General features: G+C 43.9%; 1 protein-coding gene across 1 annotated transcript in view; it reads right to left on the bottom strand.

The window, feature by feature from the left end:
• Positions 1-19652, bottom strand: part of LOC308309827 (electrogenic sodium bicarbonate cotransporter 1-like) — a 79835-nt gene that overhangs the window by 40313 nt on the left and 19870 nt on the right. Inside the window, 3 exon segments of the mRNA XM_080755744.1 lie at positions 1129-1308; positions 2308-2468; positions 6589-6721. Coding sequence (XP_080611870.1) covers positions 1129-1308; positions 2308-2468; positions 6589-6721 — 474 coding nt within the window.

The raw sequence follows: 19652 nt of genomic DNA, 5'->3' as shown, positions 1-19652 counted from the left end.
TTGTAGTCGACAGACAGGAACAACAAACACGAACTTCCTTTTCGCTCAAAACCGGAAGAATAACAATAAAAGCTCTCGTATAGCCTGCAGCTTTTATTGAGAAAAATCGGTTTGAGGGAAAAGGAAGTTCGGGTTTGTTGTTCCTGCCCGTCGACTACAAAACAACACTACAACATGACGTAACGATATCATCCGCTCCCGCCCGGATCATATACCGAAATGAAATGGTGCCCAGGCTACTGTCCTGTAGGAGTGATGCTGCTAGTGGCCCTTGTCTTGTATCCTGACTTACTCTCTCCCATGCTGGAGCTTCTCTTGAACGCCTCACACGTGTCCTCTAGGTCTTGGGGGTATATACAAGGCACGGAGGGTTCCAGGGGGCTGCGCGCTTTAACCACCCCGATGCCCCAATGTGTGCAGGACAGGACAGAGACAGCGATGTCCCACAGTGTGCAGGACAGGAAAGGACAGAGACAGCGATGTCCCACAGAGGAAGAGAAAAGAGGGAAAAAGATTGGAAAAGGAGATAAGAAACAGGAGTCACCTTTTTTTTTGTTTGTTTTTTTGGAAAAATTAAAAGCAGAAAGAATTAAAAGCTGCATAAAAAGAATGAAAAGAAAGAAAGCTTGGGCTTAATTTATACTTGGTGGCACGCTGGTGTTGCACAGCGGACCAATGAGCTCACACGCAGCACACACACCACTGTGTGCAACAAGGTATAAGTCAAGACTTAGGATAAGAAACATCAGCAGATACTGTAGCTAAACAGTTGCTTGAATGACATATTCAAAGCATATTACTAGTTTCCAAACCCTATTAATGCAGTTCTGTTGGGAGGTGAATACTTTCATACCATGTTATTAATTTACTAGTACTACAAGACAATAAGCAGCAATGCAATCTTTGATAAACTTAATATTGCCGTTACTTTTTGGGATTAAAATTCAAAAGTAGCATACTACTACTAGTCAAGCCTACTATGATCCAAGTATAGGATGTTAATTAACAAACAAAAAACTAAACTAAACTAAAGAAAACGTTAGAATATAGAGATAATGTGGCATAAACCGACATAAGAACTAACTAAATGGCTGCAATATTAAAGTTCCCTTCGGCATGACGACCTACCGTTCTCCTGGTTGGAGAACATTCGACTGGCGCTGGACACCGTCTTGCCGATGTCGGCCAGCGAGCGCAGGTTGGACTTCTTGGTCTGGTGGCGATGCCTCCTGAGCAGCGTGAACATCACCTTCTCCTTCATGTCCGCCTTCAGATGACCGCTCTCTACTTGTCTGTCTGTGAGCAGCTCTGAGGGGGGAGGAACACGTACATGAGAATATATACAGTATAAACAGGTATACCGGTATGCAACATCTCGTTAATATCAAGGAATCAGAGTTGAACTCTTCTCACTGAGAGCTAGCTTTGAGAAATGGCTACAAACACTACAATACTACAAACACCGTCTACTGAAAACACAAGTCTTTGGTCAGTGAGCGACTATCTGCAGCTTCTGGAGAGATATTTTGTGACCGAATTATAACAAGAGTACGAGGACACAGGTTTCAGTTTGAAGCAAGACATTGACAACAAACGCAGGATACTGGCTATGGGGGTTTAAAACCAGCAGGTTGGTAAAATGTCAAACTTCTCAATGATCCCTCCATTGCGGCTCCCGGGCGCTGCCCGCACAGAATACAAAACTCTGATGCTGGCATTCAAACGCAACCAAATCACTCTGGATTAAGAAGCCTAAATTGTAAAGATTGTAAATTGGAATAGTTCACAGTGTGTGTCTGGTCTCCTTACTGGTCTCCTACAGTAGTTTTTACCTAGTACGACCAGGAAAGCCTATAGTATACGTCGTTATGCCTTTTAAAACCGGGACAGCATTTGTGTAATTTGTAGATGTTACTACAGTATGAATATAGCAACAGGAATTTATTAATTTTTTTCGGATAGAGGCTTAAGTTTAGACGTACTGTACTAATGGTTTGACTGTCATCAAACCCTAACCGCAAGCACAGGAGCAGCGCATGTTCCAAACGCATGCCCGACCGCTGGTCCGTTTGGTGTGTCTAATATACGTGTGCTGCATTCCCATTTTTCCCCAGAAAAAAACTAACTAAAACTACGTTTTTCTGAAAACTTCGGTTAGGCCTTTTAAAATAAATCAGGCCTCAGGTCTAAATGAGTTAATTAAACCTGCCCAGGAGCAGGGATAAAACATACAGTATACATTATACCCACCAGGCCATAAAAATGTAATTGAATGAATGACAACAATAAGAAAGCTAGGCCTCTTACCGACGACCTGTGGCAGTGTGGTGGCCTCCATGTCCAGCATGATGGTTCCTTTCTCAATGCAGGTCTTCAGCTCCATCAGACTGTGTAGGGACAGCGTGGCCACATGAGGCTTACTCCAGCGCTCTCCGCCCGCCTCCACCGTCTCCTCAAACTTGATCCACCTGGTGGAGGAAAAAAAGGCCAGAGAGATGTACCTTTAGTTCTCTGGCTGTGACACCTCAGAAATAGTCACTTAAATTTGAACTGGGGACGCTGACAATTGCACTTGGATTTGTAGGAGTTGAGGCTTTACATTTAGTTACTTTGACTCGGTTCCACAGATAAGTATACTGTGAAAATTGCAGATCTACCATAATATCACAAGATCGGCTATTAACAAAATTTTGCCTATTATATTATTTGACAATTTGGACAATGTTTGACCAGTTTTTATACTGTTTGTTGATTATACTTTTGAAGCAGTTTCTTTATCTCTCTCCCTCTCTCTTTATGGTCTTATGGGTCCTTAAATGTTCCATAAAGGTTAAATTGTTCCTTAAGGTCTTATGGGTCCTTAAATTGTTAATTCACTGTCATCTGGGGAGTGGGACATGGTGGCTATAGGGTTCATGTGGTTAAAATAATGCCCAGTCACATAGTTGGCAATACATCAAGTGAGACGGCGAGACAAGCACAGCTTAAAACAAAAACCTCAGTGTACTGTATGTGCAAACGTACAGTCACAAAGTACAACAACCCCAAAAAAGGGGGTTCCTGCACTAAACTCGTCCTGGGTAAACATTATCCAGTCTCAATTGTATTCCAAATGATAAAAACAATGTTTTCGTTAATTAGACAGAAATGTTTATAAAGCATCCTTGTACCAAAGACAAGAGACAGAGAGAAGGAATGTGTTTAGGGTTATAGGCTTGAATTATATTTTTCCCAGGAAGCTACCCATGCCGAAAGTAAATGCAGGACAGAAATAAAACTAAACAAAGGATTTCATATAATTCTACAGCCAAATAAGGGCTACAAACAAAAGGCGACAAGGAGAGTTCCCTTTTCTTTACACAACAAATCCCACAATGTTGTGAATCGTTCACAGTTCATAGAGAGAAAATACGGGATGCAGGAGTCAGGATCAGAATGTATAAAAACAGGGATTAGCAAACTCTCAGCTGGAGACCCAAAAGAGATGTGAAGAGATATGTTCTCTTCCCAGTACCCAAAGAGATATATATACAAAATATATATTATGAATATAATCAACCACTTTTCAATAAGCATTAAGCCCCATTTAGGAGGGGGGACAAAAGTCAATCTACAAGCTAGATCTGCTATTCTGAAATGTTTTTGAAAACCTTTTGACAAAAAACAAATTTATTTATTTTTTGGATAAGACACTAGATGTTTCCTTTTTAGTAGTAAAGGTAAAAAAAAAAGAAATAAACATGATATTCCTACTCGTGACCCATAAAACAATAAAAGGTTCTGTGACCCATGTTGACTGATCAGAGTTTCCGACGCTAGAGTTCAGGTGACTTTGGAAAGCGTCGGGACACGTGCTGTAGCAAAAGAAGACGCCGCCAGTCTTTAGGAGCATGGATTCAGACCATGCATATATAACTCAACCCTGAAGGCATGTCTGAGGTGCTCTGCTTTAACCCATTCTGACCTGAGATCAGATTCTAAAAATGTCTTCTACATCCTGACAGTTTGATTCTGACCTGAGATCAGATTATAAAAAAAATTCTTCTATGTCAGTCGCTCTTCGATTTTTCAAAAATAGCAGACCTACAAGCGAGTGGCGCGCTACGAGCTTGTAGATCTGCTATTTTTCAATAGCTAAAGCACAACGTAATGATAACACCAAAAGGCTTCCCCGCCTAAAACGGGTTAATAATGCCCTCTCATGTCTCCGCTATACAATGGGCCATTCTCTGGAGCCACGGGGATGGGGTTTCCTCGGGGGATAAGGTATCCTCTATGGCTACGCTCCACACGCCTCGCTCGGACCCAGCCATCTTGAAGAGCAGAGGGCGGAAAATAAAAACCTCAGGGGTTCACTGATTCATTCACCCTCTATCTCACACAGTCTTAACACAGTACATGATTGTTGATGGAGTCAGACAACGGGACGCAAGACACCGCCAAGGCAGACATGAGTTCACTACAGGAGTGGTTCTCAGAGTGGGGTCCTTGAGGGAGTTCTAGGGGGTCTCCAGCTAAATGATAGTTTGGAACCAGATGGACCCTTAGGTCCCCTAAGGGTACCCTAAGGTCTTCCACTGCTGGCCTGCTCGCTTTGTCTAAAAAAAATGGCAACAAAAAAATACGGGGAAGCAGCTTTTTGCTTCTACGGGCCGACGGCATGGAACAAACTCCCACTGTACCTTCGACAGGCAGCTGCCTCTGTAGACATTTTTAAAGCACAGCTCAAGACCCACTTCTACACCCTTGCTTTTAATTGATCTTTTATTTTTTGTTATTCATGTCCTCACTGTATTGCATTACTGCTTGTTTTTTATTGTTTATGCCTTGCTTTTCTTTTATTCTCCATTGCTCTGTAAAGCACTTTGAGCTGCATTTCATGTCATGAAAGGTGCTATACAAATAAAGTTTTAATATTATTATTATGGGTCTGTAACTCTGAGTCTTTTGTACACTCTCAAGAGTTAAATTGACATTGATTTTACAATATAAATTGGGGTCTCAAGAGATAGAAATGCCATTAAATGGGGATCCGTAACCTAATGCATGCCAAACTGGGGGTCCTGGCGTGCAAGAGGTTATGCGTGTGCTAGCTCCTTTTAAATGTTCATCGTCCATTTTTGTCTGTGCGAATAAAATGTGAGTGTGTGCAACTGCAAGATGGTTTGGTAGAATTCACAGCTGATGAGACACTGGTGTTGCCATCCCTAAACAAACGTGAAAGTCCATAGACTTGGCTGGCAAACAATGTCATCATAACTACCTGAAACAAACATTAAAGTCCATAGCTGTAGCTGGCGACAGGGAATTTATAATTAGGCTCTAACCAACAAACATAAAAGTCCATAGCTGGGGACAGGGACTTTATAATTAAGCTCTAAGAAAACATTAAAAGTCCATAGACTTGGCTGCATTGGCTGGAGTACACTGGATTATATCCGGGTCCATATAGAAACCATTAAAGCAGAGCCTTCAGCGTTTGACAGAACGGTATGTTCTGTGTGTAACCACAAGGCCATCTCCCTCCCTCCCTACAACACACCACTGGGGAAATATAAGTGGAACTAACCATTTTGTGGTCAGTTCCTCTTTGACCAAAACAACATTTAATATATTTATTATTCAATTACATTTTCTTTGTGAATAAATAACACTCTGGCTGCAGTAGAGGACCTATACTAATGTGATAATCTAATAATTTATTGCACATAAATATAAATGAGGAGACAACTTTAATAGCTCCAAATCCATGTGCAGAGTTTGACAACGAGGTGCGTAGCTGGTTCATTCCACATGGGAGCTTCTGCCTAAATTCTGTTCTAAATTTACAGAAGTGGCTCCACATAACTCCACCTGATAACACTCAAGTGGGAGGGAGTGAGGGCGCCACACACACACACACACACACACACACACACACACACACACACACACACACACACACACACACACACACACACACACACACACACACACACACACACACACACACACACACACACACACACACACACACACACACACACACACACACACACACACCTAAACTCCTGCATGAAGTGTTCCCTTCCTTCACCACTGAAGACCTGAGGCATGATTCTACAGATTCCTTCTTTTTTATTTCTTATCATCCACGATTTAGCAAAAATAATGTCTCCCTAATGTACCCTAATCCTGGGCGCTACACTTCCTCTGCTAACCTGGGGAGAGCAACAGACTGACATCATGCTTCCTGAACTATGCATGAGGAGGAGTCACCTGACAGGGGGGGGGGGGGGGGGGGAGTTTCCCCGGTTGGATGTAGCGTGTGGAAGGAACACGTTATTCCAATTTCCAATCCATTTGGAACCCACTCAAGGACACTTTGAGACCCACTGGTGTAGCAGAGTGTTTTCAGTCATTCCAACGCGCACAACAGCAGCACCCTGACTCTGTTTGACCAGAATGGAACAGCTAGCCTTCATTAGTGTCATCGGTAACACCTGTGAAGGAAGTATGAAAGGGGCCCCAAGTTCTTTCCAAAATGGCGTGTGCATAATATTGTCCGCGACCGACATTGGGGTGAGTTTGTTTGGTTTTTTTGCTGACCTGCCGGTCTCCTTCCACTCCATCTCCTGTCCGTCCACCGCCAGCAGCTCGTCCAGCTCGGTGAAGAGCTGAGGAGGAGGAGGGCCTTCATCTTCCTCGCCCAGGATGAACCGGATCCTCTCTGCTGGGGAGACTGCAGAGAGAGAGAGAGATAGAGAGAGAGACAGAGAGAGAGAGTTAGAGAGAGAGAGTTAGAGAGAGAGACAGAGAGAGACAGACATGTCAAGTTATGGTCCAACTCTACTTCCCTCTACTTTGGGGAGAGACTGCACAGAGACAGATTTAGAGAGAGGAGTTCCAGGGATTGACACCAATAGGTCTCAGAGGCTCTTGAGGTTGTGCGATATTTATGACTCAATGTGCCTAATATCTCCGATAGTCTGTTGTGTTGTTTATAGTGAACAGTTTCTTCCCCGCTCAAACGCACTTGCCCGTCAGGCAACCTGAAAGCAAATTCCACCTGCTCGAACGTTTTACTGACTTGACACACGGGCAGTCGGGCCAACCGCGAGTGTTGGCCGACTGTTCCCTCTCTGCTGGGGAGACTGCACAGAGAGAGAGAGAGAGATGAGAGAGGAGTAGGGGAAAATGTTTGTCAACTACCTTTTTTTCCACTCACGAAAACTAAAAACTAAGCCAAACTTCATGGTTAACTAAAAATGCATTTGACCATGCCATCGCCAAAATGACGAATGCCCTACCAAAAGACAGACATCAAGGTTCTCGACTCCCTAACTACCCAAAATCAAAACTAACCTAAAAGCATGGCGGACCTGGAAAAATAAAATATACTGACAATTTCATCAACAAATAAAAAAAACTAAACAAAAATGTTAGGGAGGGACTATAGTGGAGAAGAGATAATTTTGTGTTTGGTTGTGCTAGGGTGTTGCGCTCTGAAATTAGCAGATCTACAAGCTCAAGGTAAATGATAGATAGTTGGAACCAAATGGACCCTTATGGGTCTGTAACTCTGAGAGTGTACAAATGGACACAAATGGGCACAAATATAAATTGGGGTCCCAGAGATAGAAATGCCATGGGTCGTCCATGCATGTCAAACTGGGGGTGCTTGAAATTAAAATGGTTCGGAATCACTGCTAGAGCCGTGAAAATCATCTCTTATTGGGGTCCCTGGCATATATTTTCAAATGGGGGTCAGGCGGGTTAAATAAGTGTCAATTTGGGGGTCCTTGACATGAAAACGTTTGGGAACCACTTCCCTAAACGGGTCCCCGGACACCACTGTTCCCTCACCGCAGTGAGTAACTCCAAGACCATCTGTCTGCGCGAAGCTGAAATCGGCGGTGTAGCGTTTAATCGTGGCTATAAAGGAAAGGGAGTATTTCCTGGTCCCATGGGGGGGTGGGGGGGGGAAATTGCTTTTAACTGCTTCAGCCAGCGGGTCAACTGGGTGACCTCGGGGGGGTCAAACAGAGCACCTTCTGATTCCCAGACGGCCTCTCTCTCTGCCACAGCTGCAAGCCTCCCCCAGTAATATTACTGATAATCCCAGGATGGATGTCTGTGTGGGTGTTTTATCTGTCTGTCCGTCCGTCCGTCCGTCCGTCCGTCCGTCCGCATGTCCGTCCGTCCGTGTGTCTCTGACTGACTGTGTGTGTGTGTGTGTGTTTTTAGGCTTCGTTTTCCTAATGTAATGCATTCCACTGTCTGGCCTTTTTGTTTTTATGTTCTGTGTGGGGCCTGCAGATGTAAATTGTACATTGTAATATACCATGTAATGTCCAATTTTACCATCGTCTAAATTTAATAAATAAATAAAATATACTATGCTGATGCTCTGAACGTGGCAGACGGTTTAGAAGTGATTGAGCACTAGTGATTGAGCATTGAGCACAAGTAGGGCTTGAATTTGATCATGTGCACAGAGAAAACTAACTTTTAGGTAAAGATGTGTACCATTAGAATGATGAATGATGAGCTTTCTTTAACCGTGGGCTTTATTGGCACTTCTCTCAACAATGCTACAAGGCGTGCACCTTCACCTTCACCTGCCAAGCCCCCCCCCCCACCCCCACCACTCCAAGTTAACCTCCAGTAAAGAAAAATCTGTTATTACAATCTACCACGATCTCTCTGTAAAACACGAGACGGAAACGTTGAGGAAAGGACTTTGACAACACACCCTTCTCGTCATGAGAATGAACTTTCCTTTTTTTTCCCGTCAGCAGCGTATAATAATGTCTGCCAAATGCAGGAAGCCGGTTACTTCCCTTCCAAGAAGTCACGTTGACCTGAAGTAGCTTTCACTAGTACTACTACGCACTCACAGGTGGGATGGACGCGACGGCGTCCAGCTCCCGAGACACAGAACTGACCTAGGACGGATCTAATTAAAGCCTGCTGTGTATATTCACTCAGTCTGCAACGGTCTAAATGAGGTCAAAATGAAAGAAATGCACATGCCATGTAGGAGAAATATTTTTAACCCGTTTAGACGGTTCCCCGAGGGGTGGAGATTCTACGAATGCTTTATAAAAATCAGTTGTTCTCACACTTTCAGAACTTTCCTAAAAATGTTCAAAAATAGCATCAATCTACAAGCTCAAGATTGGGCCATTTTCAGCGAAAACATTTCATGTACAGTGAAAACTGAAAATACACTCTTATAATACCCTGAGGGATTCCAGGGATTGAGGGATAACCCCATTTAGACTCTGAGGCCGATTCTAAGAACGCCTTCTAAAACCCATAACAATGTATATAGGTTACAACAGGTCTAGATGAGTTAAGGGTTTAAGGCCAAATTACACTAAGTACAGTCAATACAGCATGTATAACTAACAATGTCCTCTACTCGTGATGTCATGATTCTTCATTCATACGCAGACAGCCCGTAATGGAGACCCAAGTCCATTTCCCTTTGATTGCATTTTTAAGCAAACGATATTGTGGTCTACTCTAGAGATATGACCCAGTATGTAAACATGTGAAGTTTGTCCCTTATCTGCTGCCCTACCTTTAAGACCTCAAAAGGACAGTGAATGGGTTGTGCAATCCGTGATGATGTCACAAACTAGGACGTTAAGCTGTAAAGCACCTGGTGCTATTTGTGAAACTTTCCTTTAATATCTCAGTGCTGGGACTCCACAATTACACCTTGACACACCAGGAGCTTTTAATCCTCATGGCATGAGCAGGCGGTTATTTTACAGTGGCCACACTTTACAAAAAAAGAGCACCCTGATAACTGTACTATACTTAATAACTAATTCTACATGCATGGAGACTCTAGTTCACTCTAATCACTGGTTCTCAGCAATGTCGGGTCCGGGGATTACCAGGACAGTGTCCTAATGGATACTAGCTTTAACTCTGAGAATGTACAAAAGATGTATACACTCTCAAGACTTAAATTAACACATTTTGGGGCGGGATCCCCTTTTGGTGTTAGCATTATGTTATGCTTATAGCTATTGAAAAATAGCAGACCCACAAGCTCGTAGTGTGGCACTCGGTGACGGTGATGAGCTTGTAGATCTGCGCTATGAGCTTGTAGGTCTGCTATTTTTGAAAAATCGAAGAACGACTGACACTGAATCTGATCTCAGATCAAAATGGGTTAACTTTGTATGCATTAACTTTGCAGTCAGTGTATATTGGGGTCCCAAAGATTAATTAATAAATAAATACAAATTAAGTATCAAATGGGGGTCTGTACGTGTCCTAATGCAAAACAAACTGGGGTTCCTTGAAATGTAAAATTGAGAATTTACAAATGTAAGGGAAAACACTGGTATATGTTATCTTGGTTGCACCGTAGACAAGACGTTGCAGTGCAGCTCATATAGTCGCAGAGGGATTTATCAACGGACCAAGACACAACACCGGCGGACACAGCGGGTCTCTTGTCCTTTTGCTATAAGCTAGCCGTCTGACTCGCAGGACCATGACTTTTAACACGCCACGGTGTACACAACAACACCGTTCACCTCTTAAAGGCTCACAACCAGCAGTGTTATCTGTGAAAACCAGGTCTTTGTTGTCGTTACCGACAACCTAAGTGTCCAGACTCATAGCGTTTGCTAGAATCAACAGGATTAAGTCGATTCAGCTGGAGGGCAAAACAGCGGAATGTCTTTTCCGCTGTCTAGTGTGTGTGTGTGTGTGTGCGTGCGTGCGTGGTGACTCTGCCCGACAAGTTATCATCATGTGCTTTTCACAGTAAAACACCATCATAATCTTCTAATTTGCTCCATTAGACAATAGAGTTCATAGCCTATGGCAGTTGTTACGAAGGCCTTCACGTTATTTGTGGTTTGTCCGACAGGTCAGAGCCCCATTTTGGCATGGTCATTACATCCATGTCTAGCCTGGCTGCATGGCTAGACTATTTATTTATTTATTTTTTCGCACTGGCAGAATAATCTGGTTTTCCAGGCTAATCCCCGTCATGGACTCCGTATAAACGGTGCTAACTGACGCGTGGACGTCTGACATATGCCTGAAATATTGTGACATCACAGAGACGAGACAAGCACCTTAACAGAGTGTATAAAGGACACAGCATCCCCCGAGAGCAGCCAGACCCAGCAACGCTACCCGGGACCTCCAACAGTACTCTTCTCAACACGAGGACATCAGGACACAGGACAACAGGACACTGGACAACAGGACAGGAAAACACTGGACAACAGGACAGGACAACAGGACAGGAGGACACTGGACAACAGGACACTGGACAACAGGACATCAGGACCAGGGCAGTGCAGAGAGCACTGAGGGGGCAGGGGCCCGAACTCAAGAAAAGGGAACATGTGCGCATAGCGCACGCCGATTTTCGGGGGTACGAGACAGGAGACAGACCTCTTCAGGACTCTTCTACCTTTAAGACCAACCATAGACCTTCACAGGACACGCATCATCACCATCAGGACGTCTATAGACTAGTGATGTGAGATTAATCTGCAAACGCATCGCTATCGGCCCATTCTAGTTGTTTTTAGATTAATCGGTTTGATTAATCAATTAGACACTAATTTATTAATCCGATTAATCGGTCTGTCTTTAGTAATAAACAAGCCCAAAGTAACAACTTGAACAGATCTACAAGCTCACAATATTAAATATAAAAAGGTATTAAAGTTAAATCTGACTTGCCTAAGCCTGCAGTGCAGATACGTATTTTTCAGAATTAACAAAATTATAATATTTTCTTTAATAAAGAATGAGATCATGGGAGATCGATATGGGCCAAAATGTTTCATCGGCACATCCCTACTATAGACTCATCACCCTCCAAAATCCCATCGGGGACCGAGTTCATCATCTGCTGTCCAAGCCAAGGTGTCTGGCCTCTACAAGGTCACAGAGGAGATTGTGCGTGTTCTCATATCTTGTACCTATTGTATTTAGGCCAGGTGCTGCTGGGAAAGGCAAGAATCAAGGAGGTGGTAAAACAACCGCACACTACTGGCTTAAATTCTCCCAAAATGTATTTTATTTAATTTTATTTAGACCTTATTTGGTCTTCATCAGACAAATCATTATTTGCATAATTTGCCTTTGCCTGTGTATACGGTCGAAACGTTGAGCCATTAAACACAATCCGTTTTGGGAGCATTAAACCAGCGTGTGGATGTCTTATACCTTCTTCTCCTGTATCGTACCGCTGTGGTTCTCAAACTTTTTCCATGTCAAGGACCGCCAAATTGACATTTATTAGCCTGCAGACTTCCATTTGAAACAATATGCCGGGGAGGCAGGTACCCCCATAAAAGATTTTTTTTACGGCTCTAGCAGTGATTGTCAAACATTTTAATTTCAAGGACCCCCGTTTGACATCCATTAGGCTACGGACCGCCATTTAATGGCATTTCTATCTCTGGGACCCCCAATTTATATTGTAAAATCAATGTTGATTTAACTCTGCGAGTGTACAAATGGAACCAAATTGACCCGTTAAATACATCTTGTGACAGATTTTAATAACACTGCATTGATGTCTCGTAACGTATATAGCGGCAGTGAATCTGCACTGACACTATATAGTGGGCACCCCGAGTCACTTCACACAAGTGTGATTTCCCCCCCCCCCCACAATTGTGGAACATTTAAAAAATAGCCGGTCTTCAAATGATGTGTTGTGAGCGGATGGGCTATTTTCAGACATGGAGAACCATTGGCCTACTACGGCTATCAAGTAAACAAGTGTAACGCTTAATTGGGTCGTCCACTCACAGTTAACAGTATTTGTATTGAGTTTGTGCTTGAAATGTACTGTAATTCTACAAACTGTTAATAAATATTTCAATCAATCAATCAAAGGCCAACTTTACAACACTATGACCCATCCTAACCATTAGGAGAAGTGGGCAGCCATTCATTCTCTGGTCCCAACCCCAGCTTCAAGGCATGGGTGTGTCTCGGTCAAAAGCCCTGCTTGGCAGGAGCATGTTTCCCAAAACAACGGAGAAGAGTCGCACACTGACAAACCAGACGTTTGGATGCACTCACTGATGAGGGCAATCTGTTGTACTTTTCTATAATATACAGGATAGCAGTGCAGCTCATATAGTCGCCGAGGGATTGATCAACGGACCAAGACACAACACCGGCGGACACAGCGGGTCTCTTGTCCTTTTGCTATAAGCTACGTAGCCGTCTGACTCGGAGGACCATGCCTTTTAACACGCCACGGTGTACACAACAACACCGTTCACCTCTTAAAGGCTCACAACCAGCAGTGTTATCTGTGAAAACCCAGGTCTTTGTTGTCGTTACCGACAACCTAAGTGTCCAGACTCATAGCGTTAATCAACAGGATTAAGGCGATTCAGCTGGAGGGCAAAAAAACTGCAGAAAAGACTTGCAAGTCTCCGTACACGCTAACTGCGATTGTGTGTGTGTGTGTGTGTGTGTGTGTGTGTGTGTGTGTGTGTGTGTGTGTGTGTGTGTGTGTGTGTGTGTGTGTTAGGGCATTCACTAAGTTCTCGACTAGTCAACTAGTTGCTTAATGCCCTAGTGTGTGTGTGTGTGTGTGTGTGTCATCATGTGCTTTTCACATATGAAACACTTTGATTAATTAATTGTTCCGCCACTGAATCGTGTCTTCAGTGAAGGCCACTATTTTCGTTCGGCCAATCAGCGACCGAGTATGTAAGTATCGGGACATTCCACCAGCCAATGAGAAACCACTGGGTCTTCATGACGGAACTAATTGGTTTAAGGTCAATTTGGGGGTATGCATGGCTGGCTTGCGCACAAGTACTGTAGGCATACATGGCCTACTTGCGCACAAGTAGCAGGGTATGGCCTACTTGCTCACTTGTGCGAAATGTGCAAGTTGGCAGCTCGACAGAGTGCATTTCTATAGTTTTAGTCGTAGAGGGCATGTACAGTATAATGTTTTAAGGCACATTTGTCTAATTAGCCAGGGGGATCCTTTTTAAATGACGAGATATCTCGTCAATGGCAGTGAATGTCTAACAAATAAGTGTACAAACGGAAACAAAAGCGGTCCATTTGGTACTGTACATACTGTACGTTGTCTAAGCTATAGCTTGCTCTTTACAGCAACCCCCCCCCCCACACACACACACACACACACACACACACACACATCTCTACGGACCATCTGCGTTGTAAACACTCAGGGATGATTGAGAGGGAAAGAAGACAAGCATCACTGGATAAGGACTATGACGCTCGAGGCTCATCAAAGACGCACTGTAATCGCAGTATGAGCTGCTGATGAGTCCGGGGACCACCAGTGGTCCTTGAGGGGGTTCCAGGTGGTCCGGGGACCACCAGTGGTCCTTGAGGGGGTTCGTTAAACCGTTAAAGATCTTTAACTCTTGAGAGCATAAAATGAAACCAAATGGACCGGTTTCATTTTACACTCTCATGAAGAGTTACATTATTGTTAAACATCTGCATTACTTAATTCACAGACGTCTCCCCACAATTAGAGAATGTAGAAGGTTAGTTATTTTGATCGTTGGGAAGCATGGAATTGTAGACAAAATCTCATCCCAACGACAACAAAACATTCTTTCGTTTTAGGTCTGAGAGGCTAATAATCAAATGGTGGTCTGTGGCTGAAGGGCCGAATAAATAATGAGCCTTGATATGAAAAGGGTTGAAAACCACTGACTTAGTGCATCTTAGTAGTGCTCTGAATGTACACGACATTCATACACCGGTATAGTACAAGGCTAGCCTGGATTTTTGGCCAGACTCGTATCACACTGCCTCTGAAGACAATTATTATTTTTGCCACCGTCAGATTCGCATCTGGTCACTGTGAGGCTACTATAAGGAATCACCATCGACCTGCTCATTGGGTGGTTTCAGCGTCTCGCTCGAGGGCACCTCAGAACAAAGCCAGGCGCACCTGGAGATCGAACCGGCAACCTTTGGTTTCCCAAACTGCCGCACTACCTCCTGAGCCTGAATTGTCAACACTTCACTACTTTCTGTACTAGACAACTAGTTAGGCAGCGCTGCTGGTGTACTCGGAATGATAACAAAGGGTAGACGAGTGGTTAGAAAAGAGGCCATCTGGGGATCTGAAGGTCACCGCGGTTCTGACCCTCAGTTCAGGATATGTTTAATTGTCTTTGAGCAAGACACTTAACCCTCGACACGACGACACCCAACCCTGTGCACACACGATCTGACCCATCTGAGCGGTCATCATGCTGGGTTAAACACTTAAGTAGTTTCCCCTCCCCCGGGGGGTTCCATTCAGCAAACACTGCAGTTCCTTCTCCCATGGCATAGTACAGTTATGTGGCTCAGTGGTTAGTGCCGTTTAGCCTCACAGCAGCAGCAAGGTCCTCCTGACTGCCCTATAGCTGGTGAACTTCTGTGGTGACTGTGAAGTCTGTATGTTGTCTCTGTGGAGTCTGTATGTTCTCTCTGTGGAGTCTATATGTTCTTCTCTGTGGAATCTGCATGTTGTCTCTTTGGAGTCTGTACTGTATGTTGTCTCTGTGGCGTCTGTAATTGTATGTCTGTGGGCTCCATTTCGTCACCACTGAACCCCTTATCCCTAAACTTTTTTTTACTATTTTGAAAAACATTTTTGAATAGTTCAACTAGCCAATCTACCTTGACACGTTGTGTGCTTGTAGACTGGCCATTTAAACTATTCAAAAATGTTTTGCAAAATAGTAAAAAAAAAAAAAAAAAGGCAAAGAAGTTTAGGGATAAGGGGTTTAGCGGTGACGAAAATAGAGCCCTGTATGTTCCCTCTGTGGAGTCTGCATGTTCTCTCCGTGTTTGCGTGATTTTTCCTTCGGAACGTTCTCCTAAAGATGGAAAAGTGTGCTCTCTAAACCTGAGTCTTGCTAAAGACGGGTGCGAGGAGCCAGCATAAAAGTCCATAAACAACAGAAAAGGCGACATATGGCTGATCATCTCTTCTTTACGAGTGATGTGACAATATTTTCAGTCTCGTCCGAGTTGTAACCCGATATGGACAGAATGTCAAACCCGAACTCACCCAGCACGACCCAACCACAGTGAAACACCACTTCCGTACTAGTGAAAGCCACGCCTCCGGTCGTGGTCAAAACAGTAGTCGTGTAATATGTACGGATTCTGGGGTTTTCTAGGCGTGTTTTGCTGGATTTCTGTGAGATGGGGTTGATTACTATGATGAGCTGCAACGATGACAGGGTTGTCATATGGTGTTAGTACACGAGACACGTGGTCGTGAGTTGTGTAAAATGTTTACACTGCACAGTGCAAATTAAGGACATTGATTTCAAGGCAGAGCAGATCTGCTTGATGTGACCTCCTCGATGGAACTTAGTCACGGGAAACACTAGTGACGTGCATTCTACCGACACTCACACACAACATACAGCAAAATGTTATTCAATTATATGTCCCGATATTAATTTGGCCCATTGCAAATTCAAAGATGCTCACTAAGAGTGCTATTAAAACGCTATGCCAGGAATGCATCAATGATCTTTAATATGGTTACATGCTTTATAAGCCGCCTATCCACATGTCTTACCGACTTGTGACCAGGCTTCTATTTCCAGGGAATCTTGTGTTCTCTTTGTTGACATGTCAATAAGCACTTGAGTTGTAAAAATGTCATGTCATCTGTTTGGTTGGCCTTTTGAAATGAAGTACAGTACAGTACACTGGTCTGGTGGCTGTCCCATGGTAATCTGAGAGCCCTGGTTTAAGATACCTGATGAAGGTCATACGACCGAAACTCAGTAGCTTTAATAAACTATGTTATACTGTATAAGTGAAGACAGTGTGTGGGATCTCTTTTCTCTCGTTAATCGCACTGGTTGCCTGCTCCGACGCACCCGTCCTGTACTGTAGGTTCTACAGAGACCCGGTTTAACCCATTAGGACCCGAGGCCAGTTATTCTACAAATGCATTTTAAAAAATCAGCACTTTTCACACATTTTGAAAACTGTGAGCTTGTACCTTGTGCTATTTTTGAATAGCCGACGCGAATATCTAAAAATTACACGGATGCCTTTCCCGCATTTACCGTAAATCCTCTTTTAGGAACCCGGGCTATTATTTGTCTCAACCGATCCCGATACCGGGCTTTTATTGGAAGGAGGCAGCTATAAGAAGGAGGCCTTTTATTTCTAATTTTCAAACTGATCATAATGAACAAATCACATTTTGGGTCAGTTAGAACACAGTAAAATGTATTGGGCTCATAGCCTATTGAAACCAAGTCCTCGTGAAATATTGAACAGTGCAGTTGCAGGTGCTCAATGGTCATTTTAACTGTTTTTCCATTATTGGCATATTGCCTATGGTAAATACCATAATAACATCAACACATCAATTTAACTTGAATAACCAATGAATAACCAATATAACTTCAACTGAGATAGACTACCACAGTACTGTGGTAAAGGCCTACAGTTAGGCTACTGACAAGTTCAGATGCAAATAATAACATAAAAATAAAATGTATGATAGGCTATTTCATATACCGGTAATATCAAATCAGAACAGTGCAACACTGCAGTGCTTCATTCAACGGGAGGGAGAGAGAGAGAGAGACGTGTCGCGCGCGCGCGAGAGAGACGTGTTAGAGAGAACGTCTGAGAGGGAGAGAGAAAGACCGGAATTTATTTACTTAATTCAACGCCATCCCCGGTGATTAATAGGGGCCCGGTAATTAATAGAAAGGAGGCGTTTATTGGAGGATTTACGGTAAATGGGTTTAATAATACTGTGGCTCTAACCTTAACTTCAACTCCATTGCTGCCAACTTCCTCAGGACACAAACTGGCTTTCAGACAGCTTCATTCACTCTTACACCTTGTCAGCTACTTTAGCTGTGTGTGTGTGTGTGTGTGTGTGTGTGTGTCTGTGTGTGTGTGTGTGTGTGTGTGTGTGTGTGTGTGTGTGTGTGTGTGTGTCACTGTGTGTGTGTGTGGTGTGTGTGTGTGTGTGTGTGTGTGTGTGTGTGTGTGTGTGGAGCTGCTGCTATGACACTGAACTCAACCAGTATGCTAAGGACGGTCTGTCAGCCTGTTGGATGCTGTTCTGTTGGATGCTGTTCTGGTGGATGCTGTTCTGTTGGCCTACATTACTTACAACATGTCAAAGTACATCATTTCCAAGTTCTGTTCTAGTTGCCCTAAACCTTTGCATGCTCAGAAAACCATCGTCTCTCCCACAGTACAGTAGCTGTCCCTCCGTCGACAATAAATTAATTTGGAAGCACGAGGGTTATTTGTTACAGCGTGTTACAAAGGGGGGAGAGAGAGAGAGAGAGAGAGAGAGAGAGAGAGAGAGAGATGCATGTCAAATAAGCTTTAAGCTATAATTTCTCTTAATGGTTTTTAATGTTTATGCATGTTTGAGCTCTCCGGTTTTAGCAAACAGATTCCTTTGGTTCTGACTGAGACTGCCGCTTCTCGGTTTTGGCATAGGTATTCATACTTTAATCAGCATTATGGGCATAACTTGGTGAGAAGTTAGTAGCAGAGGGTTTTTCATCCCGTGGTGTGGGGGTGGCTATAAGGCCTGGAATCGAACCTGGGACCTCCGGGATCTCCCAGGGAAGGTGGGTTCTCTAGCCTAGCCATTCAGCTATGCCCCCCCCCCCCCGCCGCCCCAAAGTTAAGGAGGTCCCAGAGGACGTGGTTACGTTTCGGGGGAACCGGTTTTAGAACCGGTTGTGGACTTCAGGTCTGCTATACAATTACAATACCGCTCGTTCTCAAACAGTGATGTAAATATCCTGCATCCTGCAAGACTCACTCATTTGAGAAAGGACGCAATCATGTCACCCTCCGGGGGGTCGTAAATGGTAAATGGTGCATTTATATAGCGCCTTTATCCAAGGCGCTTTACATAGATTGTGCATTACATTCACCCATTCACACACGCATTCATACACTGATGGCAGCGGAAACCGTGCAAGGCACCAACCTGCACATCAGGAGCAATTTGGGGTTCAGTGTCTTGCTCAAGGACACTTCGACACTAACTCTGGGCCTGGGGAGCCCGGGTTCGAACAGGCAACCTTGCGGTTACCATCCAGCCACTCTACCCCTGAGCCTGCACCGCCACCCGATGCAATACTGTACTCAGTACTGTACTATAAGGTCATTGAAGTAGGACTCATAAAATGTCTCTGGGACCCATCTAAAAGACCATCACTGAACTGTATAATTTCAAGGACCATCGTAAGAGTGTACAAAATGGAACCAAATAGACCTCAAGGGTGCATTTTGAGAGGAAGCGGAATCCAAACCTGGTCCTATAAACCTAAAAGGATCCCAACCCTACAGTAGTTGGTGTTTTTTTTTATTTATATTCTTTTATCCCACGATTTTGTAACCCATTGTTCACCCCTGTGTCAATTATCTAATGCACTAATACATTACACACCCTCCACCAACCTAGTCCCCATATATGGGGGACAAGGGGAGAGCAACGGACTTGAACTCATGCTTCCTTCATGCCTGAGTGTCCAAGTTGCTCCTTTACACCCGACAGGGGGGAGTTTCCCTGGTTGGACGTAGCGCGTGGAAGGAACACGTTATTCCAACCAGTTCCTTTCCCTCCATCAGGTGCCCCGGCTGGCCAGGGG

Source organism: Protomyctophum bolini, assembly GCF_963924005.1.
Source record: "Protomyctophum bolini genome assembly, chromosome: 22".
Lineage (NCBI taxonomy): Eukaryota > Metazoa > Chordata > Actinopteri > Myctophiformes > Myctophidae > Protomyctophum > Protomyctophum bolini.
This window is presented reverse-complemented; position numbering and strand designations above follow the sequence as displayed.